The sequence below is a fragment of the Morus notabilis genome, unplaced genomic scaffold, assembly GCF_000414095.1.
Source record: "Morus notabilis unplaced genomic scaffold, ASM41409v2 Scaffold181, whole genome shotgun sequence".
Classification (NCBI taxonomy): Eukaryota; Viridiplantae; Streptophyta; class Magnoliopsida; order Rosales; family Moraceae; genus Morus; species Morus notabilis.
Window position 1 is genome coordinate 377339 of NW_010363865.1, and position 15230 is coordinate 392568.

At 36.6% G+C, this 15230-nt stretch overlaps 1 protein-coding gene across 1 annotated transcript in view; it reads right to left on the minus strand.

The window, feature by feature from the left end:
- Nucleotides 1-2509, minus strand: part of LOC21399912 (two-component response regulator ORR23) — a 4246-nt gene extending 1737 nt beyond the window's left edge. The window contains 5 exon segments of the mRNA XM_024170083.1: nucleotides 1-328; nucleotides 837-913; nucleotides 1007-1411; nucleotides 1724-1876; nucleotides 2311-2509. The exon segment at nucleotides 1-328 is cut by the window's left edge and continues 26 nt beyond it. Coding sequence (XP_024025851.1) covers nucleotides 1-328; nucleotides 837-913; nucleotides 1007-1411; nucleotides 1724-1876; nucleotides 2311-2458 — 1111 coding nt within the window. The 5' untranslated portion in view covers nucleotides 2459-2509.
- Between the last annotated feature and the right edge of the window lie 12721 nt (nucleotides 2510-15230).

A 15230-nucleotide genomic window follows, 5' to 3' on the forward strand; every position in this document is an offset into this window, starting at 1 on the left:
GAAATAAATTTGCATTTTGGTTTGCGGGCAGAGATGATCGGAATTTCACAAGATTTTTGACAGAGTTGCTCAAGTTTTGCGGGTTACTCAGTTGGATGAGTCCAGTAGAAGTACTTCCTGTCAGGGTCAAACCAGCTGGAGAGTTCAATCTCCGAAGCATCCTTCCATGTGTAAGAGATGATGATAGAGCAGTGTTTGCCAACCTTACGGACCCGGCCAAGGAGTGTAAATCTCCAAATCCTTCAAGTGCCCCTGTGCGCATGTAAGAGGTATCTTTACCCCCTATAGCAGGGACCATGCTAGCTTTTTTCAGGTAACCTCTAAATTTCTGCAACATAACACGGAAATGGTGAGACAAAAATTTCATGAGAAATAGCATTCTTAGAGTAACCACTTGCCACTTATTGCCTAAGCAGGTTGGATGAATTCCGAACAGGCAATGTATGAATTTGTGCTCATTGGACACTTGTCTACTGCATATTCCTCATAATATCAGCCATAACGACTCCGAAATAGTGGACTTACTTTTTCACTCAAACACCAGGTGGTTAAATTCTCCATTATTGAAAACAAAAGTTTATGGTCCAAATCAGCTTCCTCTAGGGAAATTCAACAATATTTAGGACAAACAAACATCACTTTGAAGCCAGAGTTCCTGGATGAACATTTCCAAAAAAATTTGCAGTGCTTTTATGGCCATACGAGCGTCATGGTCATCACATATACAAATCCCATCACCATATTCAATCCTTTCCCTGGTTGAAAACATTTTCAAGATCTTGATGCGTTTAAGTGACGATGATAGTAAATAGAAGATATGTAGGAAAAATCTGTACCTGGAGATGGCTTGCAACATTTTCCCTTGTCAGTCCTTCAACGTTCATGAGGTCAAGAATTTTCTTAGGAAAAGCCTCTGCATAAGAAAGAAGAGTTAACAAAAATGAACTAAAAGAACAAGGGAAGAAAAAAAGGCGTTCAGGCAAAGGTAACAAAAGAAAGGACTCACTGTCAACGCCTAATTGATGCACAGCAGCAACAAACTTTTTATGCAGCTCTGGAGACCAAACCACCCGAGGCTTTTTCTGGGTCGATGGATCTTCATTTTCACGTCCTTTCTCCTCACCCTCTTCTTCCTCATCTTTGTTTTGGTCCTTGCGCTTCCTATTGAATTTAACATTCTGATCCTCATTACCTGTTGCAGCCACCCCTTTTCCGCCTTCTCCATTCTCACGGCAGGCCTTGTCGTGATTGGGAGACTTACTTTGATCCTTTGTGTCCAACTTCCTTCGGCGGATAACATGTTGCCAGATGTTTTTAAGCTCTTCAATTCGAACGGGTTTCAACAAATAGTCGCAAGCACCATGAGTAACTCCCTTCATCACAAGCTTGGTATCACTATGGGCTGATAACACTAGAAACACATTAGAACACAAACGTCAGTTAAAATTCGTATATCTCCTACTTCAAAAACTAACCATTCTCTACCGTCCAAACCAAATAGTAATCTCCAATAGGAGGCCATATAAAAGTCCTGAATTTTATCTATGAAATGAAATAAACACACTAGCAGTATTCACTAAACTACCACAAGAAAACCAAATGAGTTATTTAATCAAAAGAAAACAAAATGGAGGAGATGATGTGTGTTATGCATGTTTGTGCCTGAAAAGAATATAAACAAAAAGAAATAAAAGGAAAAGAAAAAGAAAGGACTCATGCTCACTAATGACAGGTAGCTCCATATCAAGCCCCACAAGCTCAAGGAGCTTAAATCCATCCATGTCCGGCATATTAACATCACTGATCACAAGGTCAAACTTGTTCCTGTTTTCCACCAACATTTTTAGTGCCTTGACAGCCTGATTAGTCGTGGTAACTGCAAGAACCCAGAAATCATATATTTAAAAAAAAAATTGAAAACTTGTGAAAAGTCAAAAACCAAATAGATCAATCAAAGTCACAGATTATTTTCACATGTACCCTGAAGTCAGAACACCATAGCACAAATTCATGAAAAAGTAGCTAGAAAGACCAAAAACAATTCAGAAAAAACAAACTAGCATAACCTTCAAAGGCTGATTTTTGAAACGCATGTCTAAAAAAATCCAACAAAGCATGAAATTATTTATTTCACAAAACATTAATGAAATTAAGACACCAAAGGCACAACTTATAATAAGCTTATCAACAAGCCTAAAAAAGAAGACCATTACAAAGAAAATTTACACAACATAAACTCGTTAGAGAAAACTAAACACTAAAATGATTTCCAATTCAAAAAAATTGAAAAGATAGAGAATTGAAACAAACCCTGATACTGGCATTTACGAAGAAGATTCTCCAACACTTTGAGGCAAATTGGGTCGTCGTCAACGGCAAGAACTCGCATGCCAACAGGAAAACGGTCCAACGAAACATATTTGCCACCATCACTACCCCTTTGGTCCTCCACAGTCATTATGAAACGACCAAAACTTCAGACTTAGACAAGAAACAAGGCACTGAAAAAGAAAACGGATATGAACAAGAGAAAAGAAGAAAAAAGTTTCAATTTTTTTTAAGAGTGAAACTTGGGTTCTCTGAGGCTTTTTTCTTAACAAACCCAAAGCCGAAAAAGTTGGTAGTAAGTGAAAAACGTAAAGCTGTACAAATGGGACAATGATGGTGATGGCCAGAACAGAATGAAGGATTTCAACCCAACAAAACAAACAAACAAAAATATAATTTTTAGCGAATCTCTCTCTCTCCTGTGTATTTTGTTTTGTCTTTAGCTTTTTCTCTCCTCTTTATAACAGAACGCAAAAGCCCTTGTCCTTGAACTATTTCTTTATGTCTTTCTCTGAAGCTTTTTGTCCATTTTATTCTCTCTCCAAAAAGTAAACTCGCTCTCTCTCTTCTGGTCTGTATTTGTAAGAACTGGAATGAGAAATGATACTCTACACTCAAGTCCAGCATAGTTTAAGTGGATTGCTATTGTTCTGTTGGTCAACTTTTTAGATTATTAAGTTGACTTTGGGTGATAAGGACGTGACGCTCATTAAACTTGATGCTGAGCACTAGTTCAGTGATCTGAACCAAATATATTTTGCGGACAATAATTGGAAAGAATTTTTGCCATTTCAGGAATTGGGTAAGTAGGTGAACCTTCTGTTCATTAGACTTTTACAAATCTTTACAGAATCCGGAAATTATTTAGGACTTTAAATGCTAATGATATTCAAATTTTCTGTTTTTACGAATATATTTACCTTCTTTCATCAGAAAATTCCTTCCTTTGTTTTTTTTTTTTTTTCTTTTTTAGGAATGGCAATAATTTTGTTCTCTTTTTTTTTGGGTTTGTTTTTTCTTAATTAATCTAACAAATAGTTCCTAAACTTTGTTATCATCTCGTTTTAATGGGGAGTGGGGATTTAATTCCGAGGACAATTTTGTCATTTTGAATTTGGACAGAATTTTAGTTTTTTTTTTTTTTTTTTTTGTCTTTATGAATAATATTCAACTCTGCATTTTTCCTGTAAATAATAGTATCTCACGTCAAAAGCTCCTTTTTGTTAAGGCTAATTAATTTTAACATTTTTCTAGCAAAAATTATGTTTCAACTATTTTTACTCAAAAGGGTTTAGTCAACTTCTTTAAGTGACAAAAAGCAATCCTTACCTTAATTTCTCCTCAATTATAGGTCTTGATTTTATTATTCATTGTAGATCTTTCTTTTTCTCTTTTTCTTCTTTCTAATTTGTAATTTATCCATAATGGACATTAGTTACTTACACCTAAAAAAAAAGCACTAAATGTTATTATTTCCTTCAAAACACTAATTAGTTTTTTTTTTTAAATATAACTATAAAGGTTTTTTTTATTATTTTTTATTATTTTTTATTATTATTTATTATTTTTAACTTGAAGTGTGGAGATCCGAACACCTTATCGAGTCAAATGTTATATTACAATTAGACTATGCTTTTGCCACTACTAAATGTTATTATTTCCTTCAAAAACACTAATTTGTTTTAATATTTGCTCAGACGGTGTTATTTTGTTCAATGCGCATATCATAAGACATACCCTTACTTGTTCAATTTGTTAGGAAAATTTTGTTGCATGGCAAAAAAATTGCAAATACTTTTGAATTTTTAAATTTTCTTCACGCATTTAGATACATGTCCGATCGGTGTTTTTTCTAGTTTAGCATTGTTGTAATGTTGAAAGTTTTTGTTGTTGTTGTTGTTGTGTAAATATGTAGGTATTTGGTAAATATTTTTACAAAATTGCTGTGAATAAGTAGAAATTTAGGTGTGTGATAAATTGTGTATAAGATTATTATAGATACGTATAATGACGAAAATAGACATATTTTAGCACATATTTATAGTTAGTTTTATTTCTATTTTTATGGTCAATATTCAAAATATAAAAAAAATATAATTCTAATTTTATGAATTAAAATATTTCTTAAAAATTAATTATTTTATAAATAAAAATATTATTCATCTACTAAATTTTAAATTGGTGGTTCTATTCATACTCCTTTGTTTACTCTTCACATCCCTCAAATTAAAAAATTTCTTATGATAAAAAGGTTTTTAATAAAATGACCAAAAACGACAATAACTTAATTATATAATTAACTTTATTACAAAAAAGAAATTAAAATTTTCTATCTGCACACCCTACATATCATATTTTAAATTATAAATTATTTCTATTTCAAAAGTCCATAGCAAATAATTTTCACGTTTTAAATGAATATTCTAAAAAATTACACGGAGGTATTTCAATTCTCTTTACTATTTGTTATATGAAGATTGTCTTTTCATTTGTTTTTTTTTTTTTTTTCGTTTTATGTTCACATATGTTTACTAATCAATCTTTTAAGCAACGTTTCACTTTTTTTTCCGTTTTTTATAATATCATACTACGTGATTTTTGCTCTTGGTTCTTTTTTTTTTTTTTTTCAATGTTGACTCAATCAGTATTCAATTAATCTAATGCAACTCACTTTACATTTTTAAAATTTTTCATTTTTCATTTTTTCATTTTTATTTTCCTATTGAACTTAAAAAAATGTTCTATGCTAAGTTTCAACAACAAAAAATAAAAATAAAAGGATATAAATAAAAGATAATATTAAAGTATTAAATTAACTTATGTCGGGTGTGTAGTTAAGGGATGTGAAGAGTAAAAATATGGGAGAGTAGAGAAAAAGAGGAGGGTGTAAATAAAATTATCCTTAATAGTTTTATGAAAATAGTTAGGGGTAATCTTAGAATGACGGGAGTTTGTAAGAAAAAATTTAATCATTTAAAAATTATGAGGAGTGTTTAGTTAGAAGCGGGTGTGGAGAGTAAAAATATAGACGTGAATAGAACCATCCAATATTTTTTATTTATGGTTGTTATTTTCAACATCTTCATAATTATTAAAAATATGTTGAATAAAATTTAGCATAGTATTCTTGTTAAACAGCAAAAAAAAAAGGTCATAATTGAGAATTAAGTTTTATTATTAAGATTATCTTAGTAAATTTAGACAATGGCAACAAAAGTAATGTCTGACCCGCTTCTCAAATTTTGTTGTTCGACAGCAGTTCTTAGAAGTTGCGGTCATAATTGAGAATTAAGTTTTATTATTAAGATTATCTTAGTAAATTTAGACAATGGCAACAAAAGTAATGCCTGACCCGCTTCTCAAATTTTGTTGTTCGACAGCAGTTCTTAGAAGTTGCTGGACAAAAGCAAGATTTACCAAACACTCCAACATGATGTAGGTGTTTATAACAAAAATTTTCATAAAACTTTTGAGATACTATATAGATTACATTAATTTATATACGAATAAATTAATCAAATTAATTTATTGACCTAGCGAACAATTAGGTCGATAACTCGAGTTCCTTGACCATGAACATTCCTTGCTCCAAGCTTGTTTAAAATATATGAATCTTACTCGTCAATTCCTTGAATCTACGAAGACGTGTGTGTGGGCACACCTGAAACAAAATGAGATTAGCAAATAAACACTCAAGTTTTCCACGAACACCAACACATGCACGACATGAAATTATGTGAGAAAATTTTCCCTTTTCTCACTCTATAAAATTTGGCCACCTATGCTAGGGAGAGAAAAAATTTTGTTCTCCAATTTTCTGCAATCTCTTATTTATAGAGTAGTAGTCAGACTCCGAGAAGAAGTCTAAACTTTACCTCAAAGATAAAGTTTGATAATTATCTCCCACTTCTAATTGATTTTAGAACAAAATCTACTCTCTCCCTTATCCTATATGGCTGGCAACCACAGGGTGGAAGGTGCAGATAGCAAGTAGGGAAGGAGGCAAAATTTTGATTTTATTATGCAGTCTAATTTTGACTCAAATTCAAATTCAAATTTAAGTCAAACTTAATATAATTTGACTTTCAATCAGACAACTTATCAAATAACTCAATTGGATTACTTAGAGAGCAAGCAACTGAATCTCAGATGGGTTCACATTCTGTTGGCCTGTACACCATGAGGGCACCTCCACATGTGTTTTTCAAAATTCAAATTTAAATAATCACATTATTAAATTTATAATTAATTCTCAATTTATTATTCTTGAGCGTTTTATTTAGAATTCTATAATTTTAAATTTTTTATTTTGCCCTTAGTATCTTGTAGGATTACAAGGACGACACGAGGACTCATGGACCTATAATTTTGAGCTCTAATAAAATTAATAATTAATTAAAACTCTTTAATTAATTAATTAATTCTAAAAGTTACTCCACTATAACCTTGGAATTACACTCTCGTAATTATAGATACAATTTACATCTAAACTGTAAAGTATCTATTTGATATAGTCATTACATATAAATCAAACATTCATAAATAATTCATAATTACAGTTAGGTGAAATCCGTTAATCCCACATTACATATAAATCAAATTCATAAATCGGAGCTCCTATTAGTCTAAGTACCAAATCAACCCTACAGAGAATTATTTATCTGCTTCCTTCTTAAGAAGGAACGGATTCCATCTCGTGCAATAATATTTCCTGCTACCTACTTCATCATGTCTCCAAGATACAAAGAATGGGATTTAGAATCTTGAAATCAGTACCGAGTAAATCAAAAGACACAAATCCATAAATATGAGTCTACTAATAACTCAGGATTGAGATCATTCTATACATGACCATCGGTAGACTCAATTAGAATTTCTATACTTAACAGAAATTATTAAACATTCATATTGTGTGTGTGTCCCGGTTCCACACAATCTCATAATGTGTAACATACTCATTCATTATCTCGCTATATTAACAGTACGGATAACATCGTTTCATTTTAAATGGGAATGACATGTATTAGTAATGTTTTAATTAAAGATTATGAACTTTAATTAAATTCATTACGAACATTGTTTTGATTATTATCATTAAATATTATCCTCTCGCATATAACACTTATATACAATATTTAAGGTTACATAAATAATCATGAGATTTTTAGTGATGTTCATTAAATATTCAATAATATATGCACATAAAATAATGAATAAACTCTTTTATTAAATAAATAATAAATATCTTATTACATCTCATGCTTTTAGGACACCATTCCTAACAATCTACCACTTGTCCTAAAGTAGGTGTGACATGGCTCTTATTCTAAATCCTTCTAAGTGTCTATCAAATACATTCAGTGGCAATGTCTTTGTAAATGGGTCAACAAGGTTGTTCTCTGATGCGATCTTCAGAACTGGTACATCGCATCTCTCTACTATGTCTCTGATTAGGTGATATTTCCTATCTATTGTTTAGCACTCTTATGACTTCTAGATTCTTTTGAATTTGCCACTGCTCCACTGTTGTCACAATAAAGTTTAATTGGCTAATCTATACCATGAACAACTTCCAGATCAGTCAAGAACTTATGGAGCCATGTAGCTTCTTTCGCGGCTTCATAAGTTGTAACATACTCAGCTTCCATGGTAGAGTCAGCAACACACTTTTACTTTACACTTTTCCATACCATGGCTCCTTAATTAAGAGTGAACACAGATCCATGTCGATCATCGACTATCTTTATGCAATTGGAAATTAGAATCTGTGTATCTGGTGAGAAACAAATCTTCTCCAAAATATACCAATATATAGTTTCTCGTTCTCCTAAGATACTTGAGAATACACTTAACCGCAATCCAATGATCTAATTCTAGGTTAGACTGGTAGCGATTGACTACTCGCATTGCATAACAGATAAATGGTTGCACACATCATGGCATACATGAAGCTTCCAACTACAGATGCATAAGGATATCGACTCACATCCTCTTCCTCTTGTGGAGTCTTAGGACATTACTCCGTTGAAAGATGAATAACATGCCTAGAAAGCAAATTCCCTCTCTTAGAGTTCTAAATCAAAAACTAGACAAGCACTTTGTCTGTGACGATGCCTAAGATGACGCCAACAGCTTTTTCTTGCGATCTTCAATAATCTTAATCCCAAGAACATAGCTTGCCTCTCCTAAATCTTTCATTTGGAATTGGTTGGCTAACCATTTCTTTATATCTATTATCAATTCCACATCATTCCCAATGAGTAGAATGTCATCTACGTAAAGAACTAATAAGACCACCTTTTCTTCTTGCTTATACATGTTCATGAGATACGACTTGTTGTTTTGGTTAACATGAAAAGCTACTAGTCGTTTTGATTTTCATGATAAACGACGTGTCATTTTTGTGAACATTAAAATGAAGTGTCATTTCGATTCATATCAGAAACGACGTGTCATTTTTCTTTCCACATAAAACAACATATCGTTTTGCTTAACTTAGAAAATGACGTGTCATTTTGGGTAACTATATAAACGGCGTTTCGTTTTGCTTAACATAAAAAAATGAATTGTCGTTTACAAGTTGAAAAATTGCTGCTTTTTGCTAAAATGATATGTCATTTTGATCAATAGCCAAAACAAATGAAGCATGTGGGGTGCATGGGAGCTCATCGTGGTGGGAAAGGACTTCGGAGCGGAGCTTAAACTCGAGGAGACAGATGGCATTGTGGAGCTTCTAGGCGGGGGAGGTCGGAGAGCCAGAGGAGAGAGCAGCGAATGAGAAGTAGGTGGATGAGAAGTCTAGGAAGAGAAGGCTGAGAAAATTGGGTCCGATACGAAGGAGTTGAGAGGTGATATGGAAGTGGTGGTTCTAGTTGTGGTTGTGGTGTCGGAGGCGGATTTGACGGCGAAGAGGCGTTTGAGATGGTAGGAGGAAAAGGTCAGAGAGGATGATGGGGGTAGCGGGGATCTCTGCAATAGTATCACTGGTGACGCCATTAGAGAGTTTATGAAGCTTCAGGTCGATGGTGGTGTCGTTTCTCTTCTAGGAAAAATAACATGTCATTTTTGTTCCTATTAGAAACGCCGTGTTGTTTCTTCTCATGAGAAATGACTTGTGGTTTTGGTTAATATGAAAAAGCACTAGTCGTTTTAATTCTCATGATAAAAGACGTGTCATTTTTATGAACATTAAAATGATGTTTCATTTTGTTTGACAATGAATCATTTTTCTTCCCACATAAAATGATGTATCGTTTTGCTTAACTTACAAAATGACGTGTTGTTTTGGGTAACTATATAAACGACGTCTCATTTTGCTTAACATGAAAAATGACGTGTTGTTTACAAGTTGAAAAATTGCGCTTTTTGGTAAAACGATGTCATTTTGATCAATACCAAAAAAAAAAAAAGCAAAGCGCGTGGGGTGCGTGGAGCTCGTCATGGTGGGAAAGGACTTCAAAGCGGAGCTGAGACTCGTGAAGGTGGATGGCGTTATGGAGCTTCTAGGGGGGAGGCCGGAGAGCGAGAGGAGAGAGTGGCAGAGGAGAAGTAGGTGGATGAGAAGTCCGGGGAGAGAAAGGCCGAGAAAATTGGGTCTTATGCGAAGGAGTCAAGAGGTGATATGGAAGCGGCGGTTCTAGTTGTAATTGTGCCATCGTAGGTGGATTTGATGATGGAGAGGTGGTTGCGATGGGAGGAAGAAGAGGTCGGTGAGGATGTTGGGGGTTGTGGAGATCTCTACAATGGTATCGCCGACGACGCCATTGGAGAATTTGTGAAGCTTCGGGTCAATGGCGACACCATTGGAGAGTTTGTGAAGCTTCGGGTCGATGGTGGTGTTGTTTCTCTTCTTGGAAAAATGATGTATCAGTTTTGTTCCTATTAGAAACGACGTGTCATTCTTTATCATGAGAAACGACTTGTCATTTTGGTTAACATGAAAAGCCGCTAGTCATTTTGATTCTCATGATAAACGACGTGTCATTTTTGTGAACATTAAAATGACGTGTCATTTTGATTCACATCAGAAATGACGTGTCATTTTTCTTCCAAAAGAGCCCCAACACGTTTTAATTAAATTAGAAAATGATGTGTTATTTTGGGTAACTATATAAACGGCATTTCATTTTGCTTAACATGAAAAATGATGTGTCATTTACAAGTTGAAAAATGGCTGCATTTTGGTAAAATGATATGTCGTTTTGATCAATAGCCAAAAAAGTGAAGTGCGTGGGGTACGTGGAAGCTCGTCGTGGCGATAGAGGACTTCAGAGCAGAGCTGAGACTCGAGGAGGTGGGTAACGTTGTGAAGCTTCTAGGTGGGGGAGATCGGAGAGCCAGGGGAGAGAGCGGCAGAGGAGAAGTAGGTGGACGAGAAGTTCGGAGAGAGAAAGGGTGAGAAAATTGGGTCCGATGCGAAGGAGTCAAGAGGTGATATATAAGCGGTGGTTCTAGTGGTGGTTGTGACATAGGCGGATTTGATGATGGAAAGGCGTTTGAGAGGGGAGGAGGAAGAGGTTGGATAGGATGATGGGGGTATCGGAGATCTCTACAATGGTATTGCCGGTGATGCCATTGGAGAGTTTGTGAAGCTTCGGGTCGATGGTGTTGACGTTTCTCCTCTAGGAAAAATGACGTGTCATTTCTGTTCTTATTAGAAACAACGTGTCATTTTTTATCATGAGAAATGACTTGTCATTTTGGTTAACATGAAAAGCCAGTAGTCATTTTGATTCTCATGATAAACGATGTGTCATTTTTGTGAACATTAAAATGGCGTGTCGATTTGTTTCACATCAGAAACGATGTGTCAGTTTTCTTCCCACATAAGATGACGTATCATTTTATTTAACTTACAAAACAACGTGTTGTTTTGGGTAACTATATAAACGGCGTGTCGTTTTGCTTAACAAGAAAAATGACGTATTGTTTACAAGTTGAAAAATTGCTACTTTTTGGCAAAACGATGTCATTTTCATCAATAGAAAAAAAAATGCAGCGCGTGGGGGTGTGTGGGAGCGTGTCGTGGCAGGAGATGACTTCAGAGCGGAGTTGAGACTCGAGGAGGTGGATGGCATTATGGAGTTTCTAGGCGGGGGTGGCCGGAGAACGGCAGAGGATAAGTAGGTCAATGAGAAGTCCGGGGAGAAAGAGGCTGAGAAAATTGGGTCTGATGCTATGGAGTCCAGAGGCAATATGGAAGCGGTGATTCTAGTGGTGGTTGTGGCGTCGGGTGGATTTGACGGTGGAGAGGCATTTGAGAGGGGGGGAGGAAGAGGTCGGAGAGGATGATGGGGGTACCGGAGATCTCTACAATGGTATCGCCGGCGACGCCATTGGAGAGTTGGTGAAGCTTCGGGTCGATGGTGGTGTCATTTTTCTTCTAGGCAAAATGACGTGTCGTTTTTGTTCCTATTAGAAATGACGTGTCATTTTTTCTCATGAGAAACGACTTATCATTTTGGTTAACATGAAAAGCCGCTAGTCATTTTGATTCTCATGACAAACGGTTTTTGTGAACATTAAAATGACGTGTCAATTAGTTTCACATAAAAAACGACGCAGTTTTTCTTCCCACATAAAATGACGTATCATTTTGCTTAACTTTTAAAATGACATGTCATTTTGGGTCACTATATAACCGGCGTTTCTTTTGCTTAACATGAAAAATGATGTGTCGTTTACAAGTTGAAAAATTGCTACTTTGTGGTAAAACATTATGTCATTTTGATCAATAGCCAAAGAAAAAAAAGAAGCAGGTGGGATGTGTGGGAGCTCGTCATGGCGGGAGGGGACTTCAGAGCGGAGCTGAGACTCAAGGAGGCGAATGGTGATGTGGAGCTTCTAGACGGGTGAGGCCGGAGAGCCAGATGAGAGAACGACATAGGAGAAGTAGGTGGATGAGAAGTCTGGGGAGAGAAAGGCCAAGAAAATTGGATCTGATGCGAAGGAGTTGAGAGGCGATGTGGAAGCGGCGGTTCCAATGGTGGTTGTGGCGTCAGAGGCGAATTTGACGGTGGATAGGTGTTGGAGAGGGGCGGAGGAAGAGGTCAAGAGGATGATAGAGGTAGCGGAGATCTCTGCAATGGTATTGCCAGCGATGCCATTGGAGTGTTTGCGAAACTTCGGGTCGATGGTGGTGTCGTTTCTCTTCTAGGTAAAATGACGTGACATTTTTGTTCCCATTAGAAACTAGATGTCATTTTTCCCATGACAAACGATTTGTCATTTTGGTTAAAATGAAAAGTCATTAGTCATTTTGATTCTCATGATAAATGACGTGTCGTTTTTGTGAACATTAAAATGGCGTGTCATTTTCTTTCACATCAGAAACGACGTGCCATTTTTCTTTCCACATAAAAGGACGTATCATTTTGCTTAACTAACTAAACGGCATGTCGTAACGGCATTTTGTTTTGCTTAACATGAGAAATGACGTGTCATTTACAAGTTGAAAAATTGCTACTTTTTGGTATAACGATATGTCATTTTGATCAATAGCCAAAAAAAAAAATGAAGCTCGTGGGAGCTCATCATGGCAGGAGAGGAGTTTGGAGCGGAGCTGACACTCGAGGAGGTGGATGGCGTTATGGAGCTTCTAGGCAGGGGAGGTCGAAGTGCCAGAGGAGAGAGCGGCAGAGGAGAAGTAGGTGGATGAGAAGTCCGGGAAGAGAAAGGCCGAGAAAATTAGGTCCGATGCGAAGGAGTCGAGAGGCGATATAGAAGCGGTGGATCTAGCAGTGGTTGTGGCATCGGAGGCGGATTTGACGGTGGAGATGCGTTTGGGAGGGGAGGAGGAAGAGCTCGGAGAGGATGATGGCGGTAACGGAGATCTCTACAGTGGTATCACCGGCGACGCTAGTGGAAAGTTTGTGAAGCTTCGGGTCGATGGTGGTGGTGGTGTCGTTTCTCTTCTAGGTAAAGTAACGTGTCATTTTTGTTCCTATTAGAAATGACGTGTCATTTTTTTGTGAACATTAAAACTATGTGTCGTTTTGTTTCACACCAGAAACGACGTGTCTTTTTTCTTCCGACATAAAATGACATATCATTTTGCTTAACTAACTAAACAACATGTCATTTTGGGTAACCATAAAAATGGCGTTTTGTTTTGCTTAACATGAAAAATGACGTGTTGTTTACAAGTTGAAAAATTGCTGCTTTTTTGGTAAAATGATATGTCGTTTTGATCAATAGCCAAAAAAAATGAAGCACATGGGAGCTCGTCGTGGCGGGAGAGGACTTCGGAGCAGAGCTGAGACTCGATAAGGCAGATGGCAATGTGGAGCTTCTAGGTGGGGGAGGCCGGAGAGCCAGAGGAGAAAGCATCATACGAGAAGTAGGTGGATGAGAAGTCCGGGGAGGGAAAGGCCGAGAAAATTGGATCCGATGTGAAGGAGTCAATAGGTGATATGGAAGCGGCGGTTCTAGTGGTGGTTGTGGCGTCGGAGGCAGATTTAACGGTGGAGAGGCATTTGAGAGGGGAGGAGGAAGTGGTCAGAGAGGATGATGGGAGTGGCAGAGATCTCTGCAATGGTATCACCGGCGATGCCATTGGAGAGTTTGTGAAGCTTCGGGTCGATGGTGGTGTCGTTTCTCTTCAAGGTAGAATGATGTGTCATTTTTGTTCCTATTAGAAACGATATGTCATTTTTTCCCATGAGAAACGACTTATCATTTTGGTTAACATGAAAAGTCGCTAGTCGTTTTGATTCTCATGATAAACAATGTGTCATTTTTGTGAACTTTAAAATGACGTGTCGTTTTGCTTCATATAAGAAATGGAAAGTTCTTTTTCTTCCCACATAAAACGACGTATCATTTTGCTTAACTAACTAAACGACATTTCATTTTAGGGAACTATATAAATGGCATTTTTTTTGCTTAACAAGAAAAACGACGTGTCGTTTACAAGTTGAAAAATTGATGGTTTTTGGAAAAATGATATGTCGTTTTAATTAATAGCCAAAAAAAAAAATGAAGCACGTGGGAGCTCATTGTGGCGGGAGAGGATTTCAGGGCGGAGCTGAGACTCGATGAGGAAGATGCAGTTATGGAGCTTCTAGACGGGGGAGGCCGGAGAGCTAGAGGAGAGAGCGACAGAGGAGAAGTGTGTGGATGAGAAGTCCGGGGAGATAAAGGCCGAGAAAATTACGTCTGGTGTAAGGAGTCGAGAGGTGATACGGAAGCAGCAAATCTAGTGGCGGTTTTGCGTCGGAGGTGGATTTGACGGTGGAGAGGCATTTGACAAGGGAGGAGGAATAAGTCAGAGAGGATGATGGGGGTAGCGGAGATCTCTGTAATGGTATCACCGGCGACGCCATTGGAGAGTTTGTGAAGCATAGGGTCGATGGTGGTTTCATTTCTCTTCTAGGAAAAATGACATGTCGTTTCTGTTATTATTAGAAGCGACGTGTCATTTTTTCTCATAAGAAAGGACTTGCTGTTTTGGTTAACATCCAAAGTCGCTAGTTGTTTTGATTCTCATGATAAACGACGTGTCGTTTTTGTGAACATTAAAATGATGTGTCATTTTGTTTCACATCAGAAATGACGTTTCATTTTTCTTCCCACATAAAATGAAGTATCATTTTGCTTAACTAACTAAACGACGCGTCATTTTGGGTAACTATATAAACGGCGTTTTTTTTTGCTTAACATGAAGACTGACGTGTTGTTTGTTTTCCTATTAGAAACGACGTGTCATTTTTTCTCATGAGAAATGACTTTTCATTTTGGTTATGCCGCTAGTCATTTTTATTCTCATGACAAACGACGTGTCGTTTTTGTGAACATTAAAATGACGTGTCGTTTTGTTTCACATTAGAAATGACGCGTCATTTTTCTTCCCAAACAAAACGACATATCATTTTGCTTAACTAACTAAACGACATGTCGTGTTG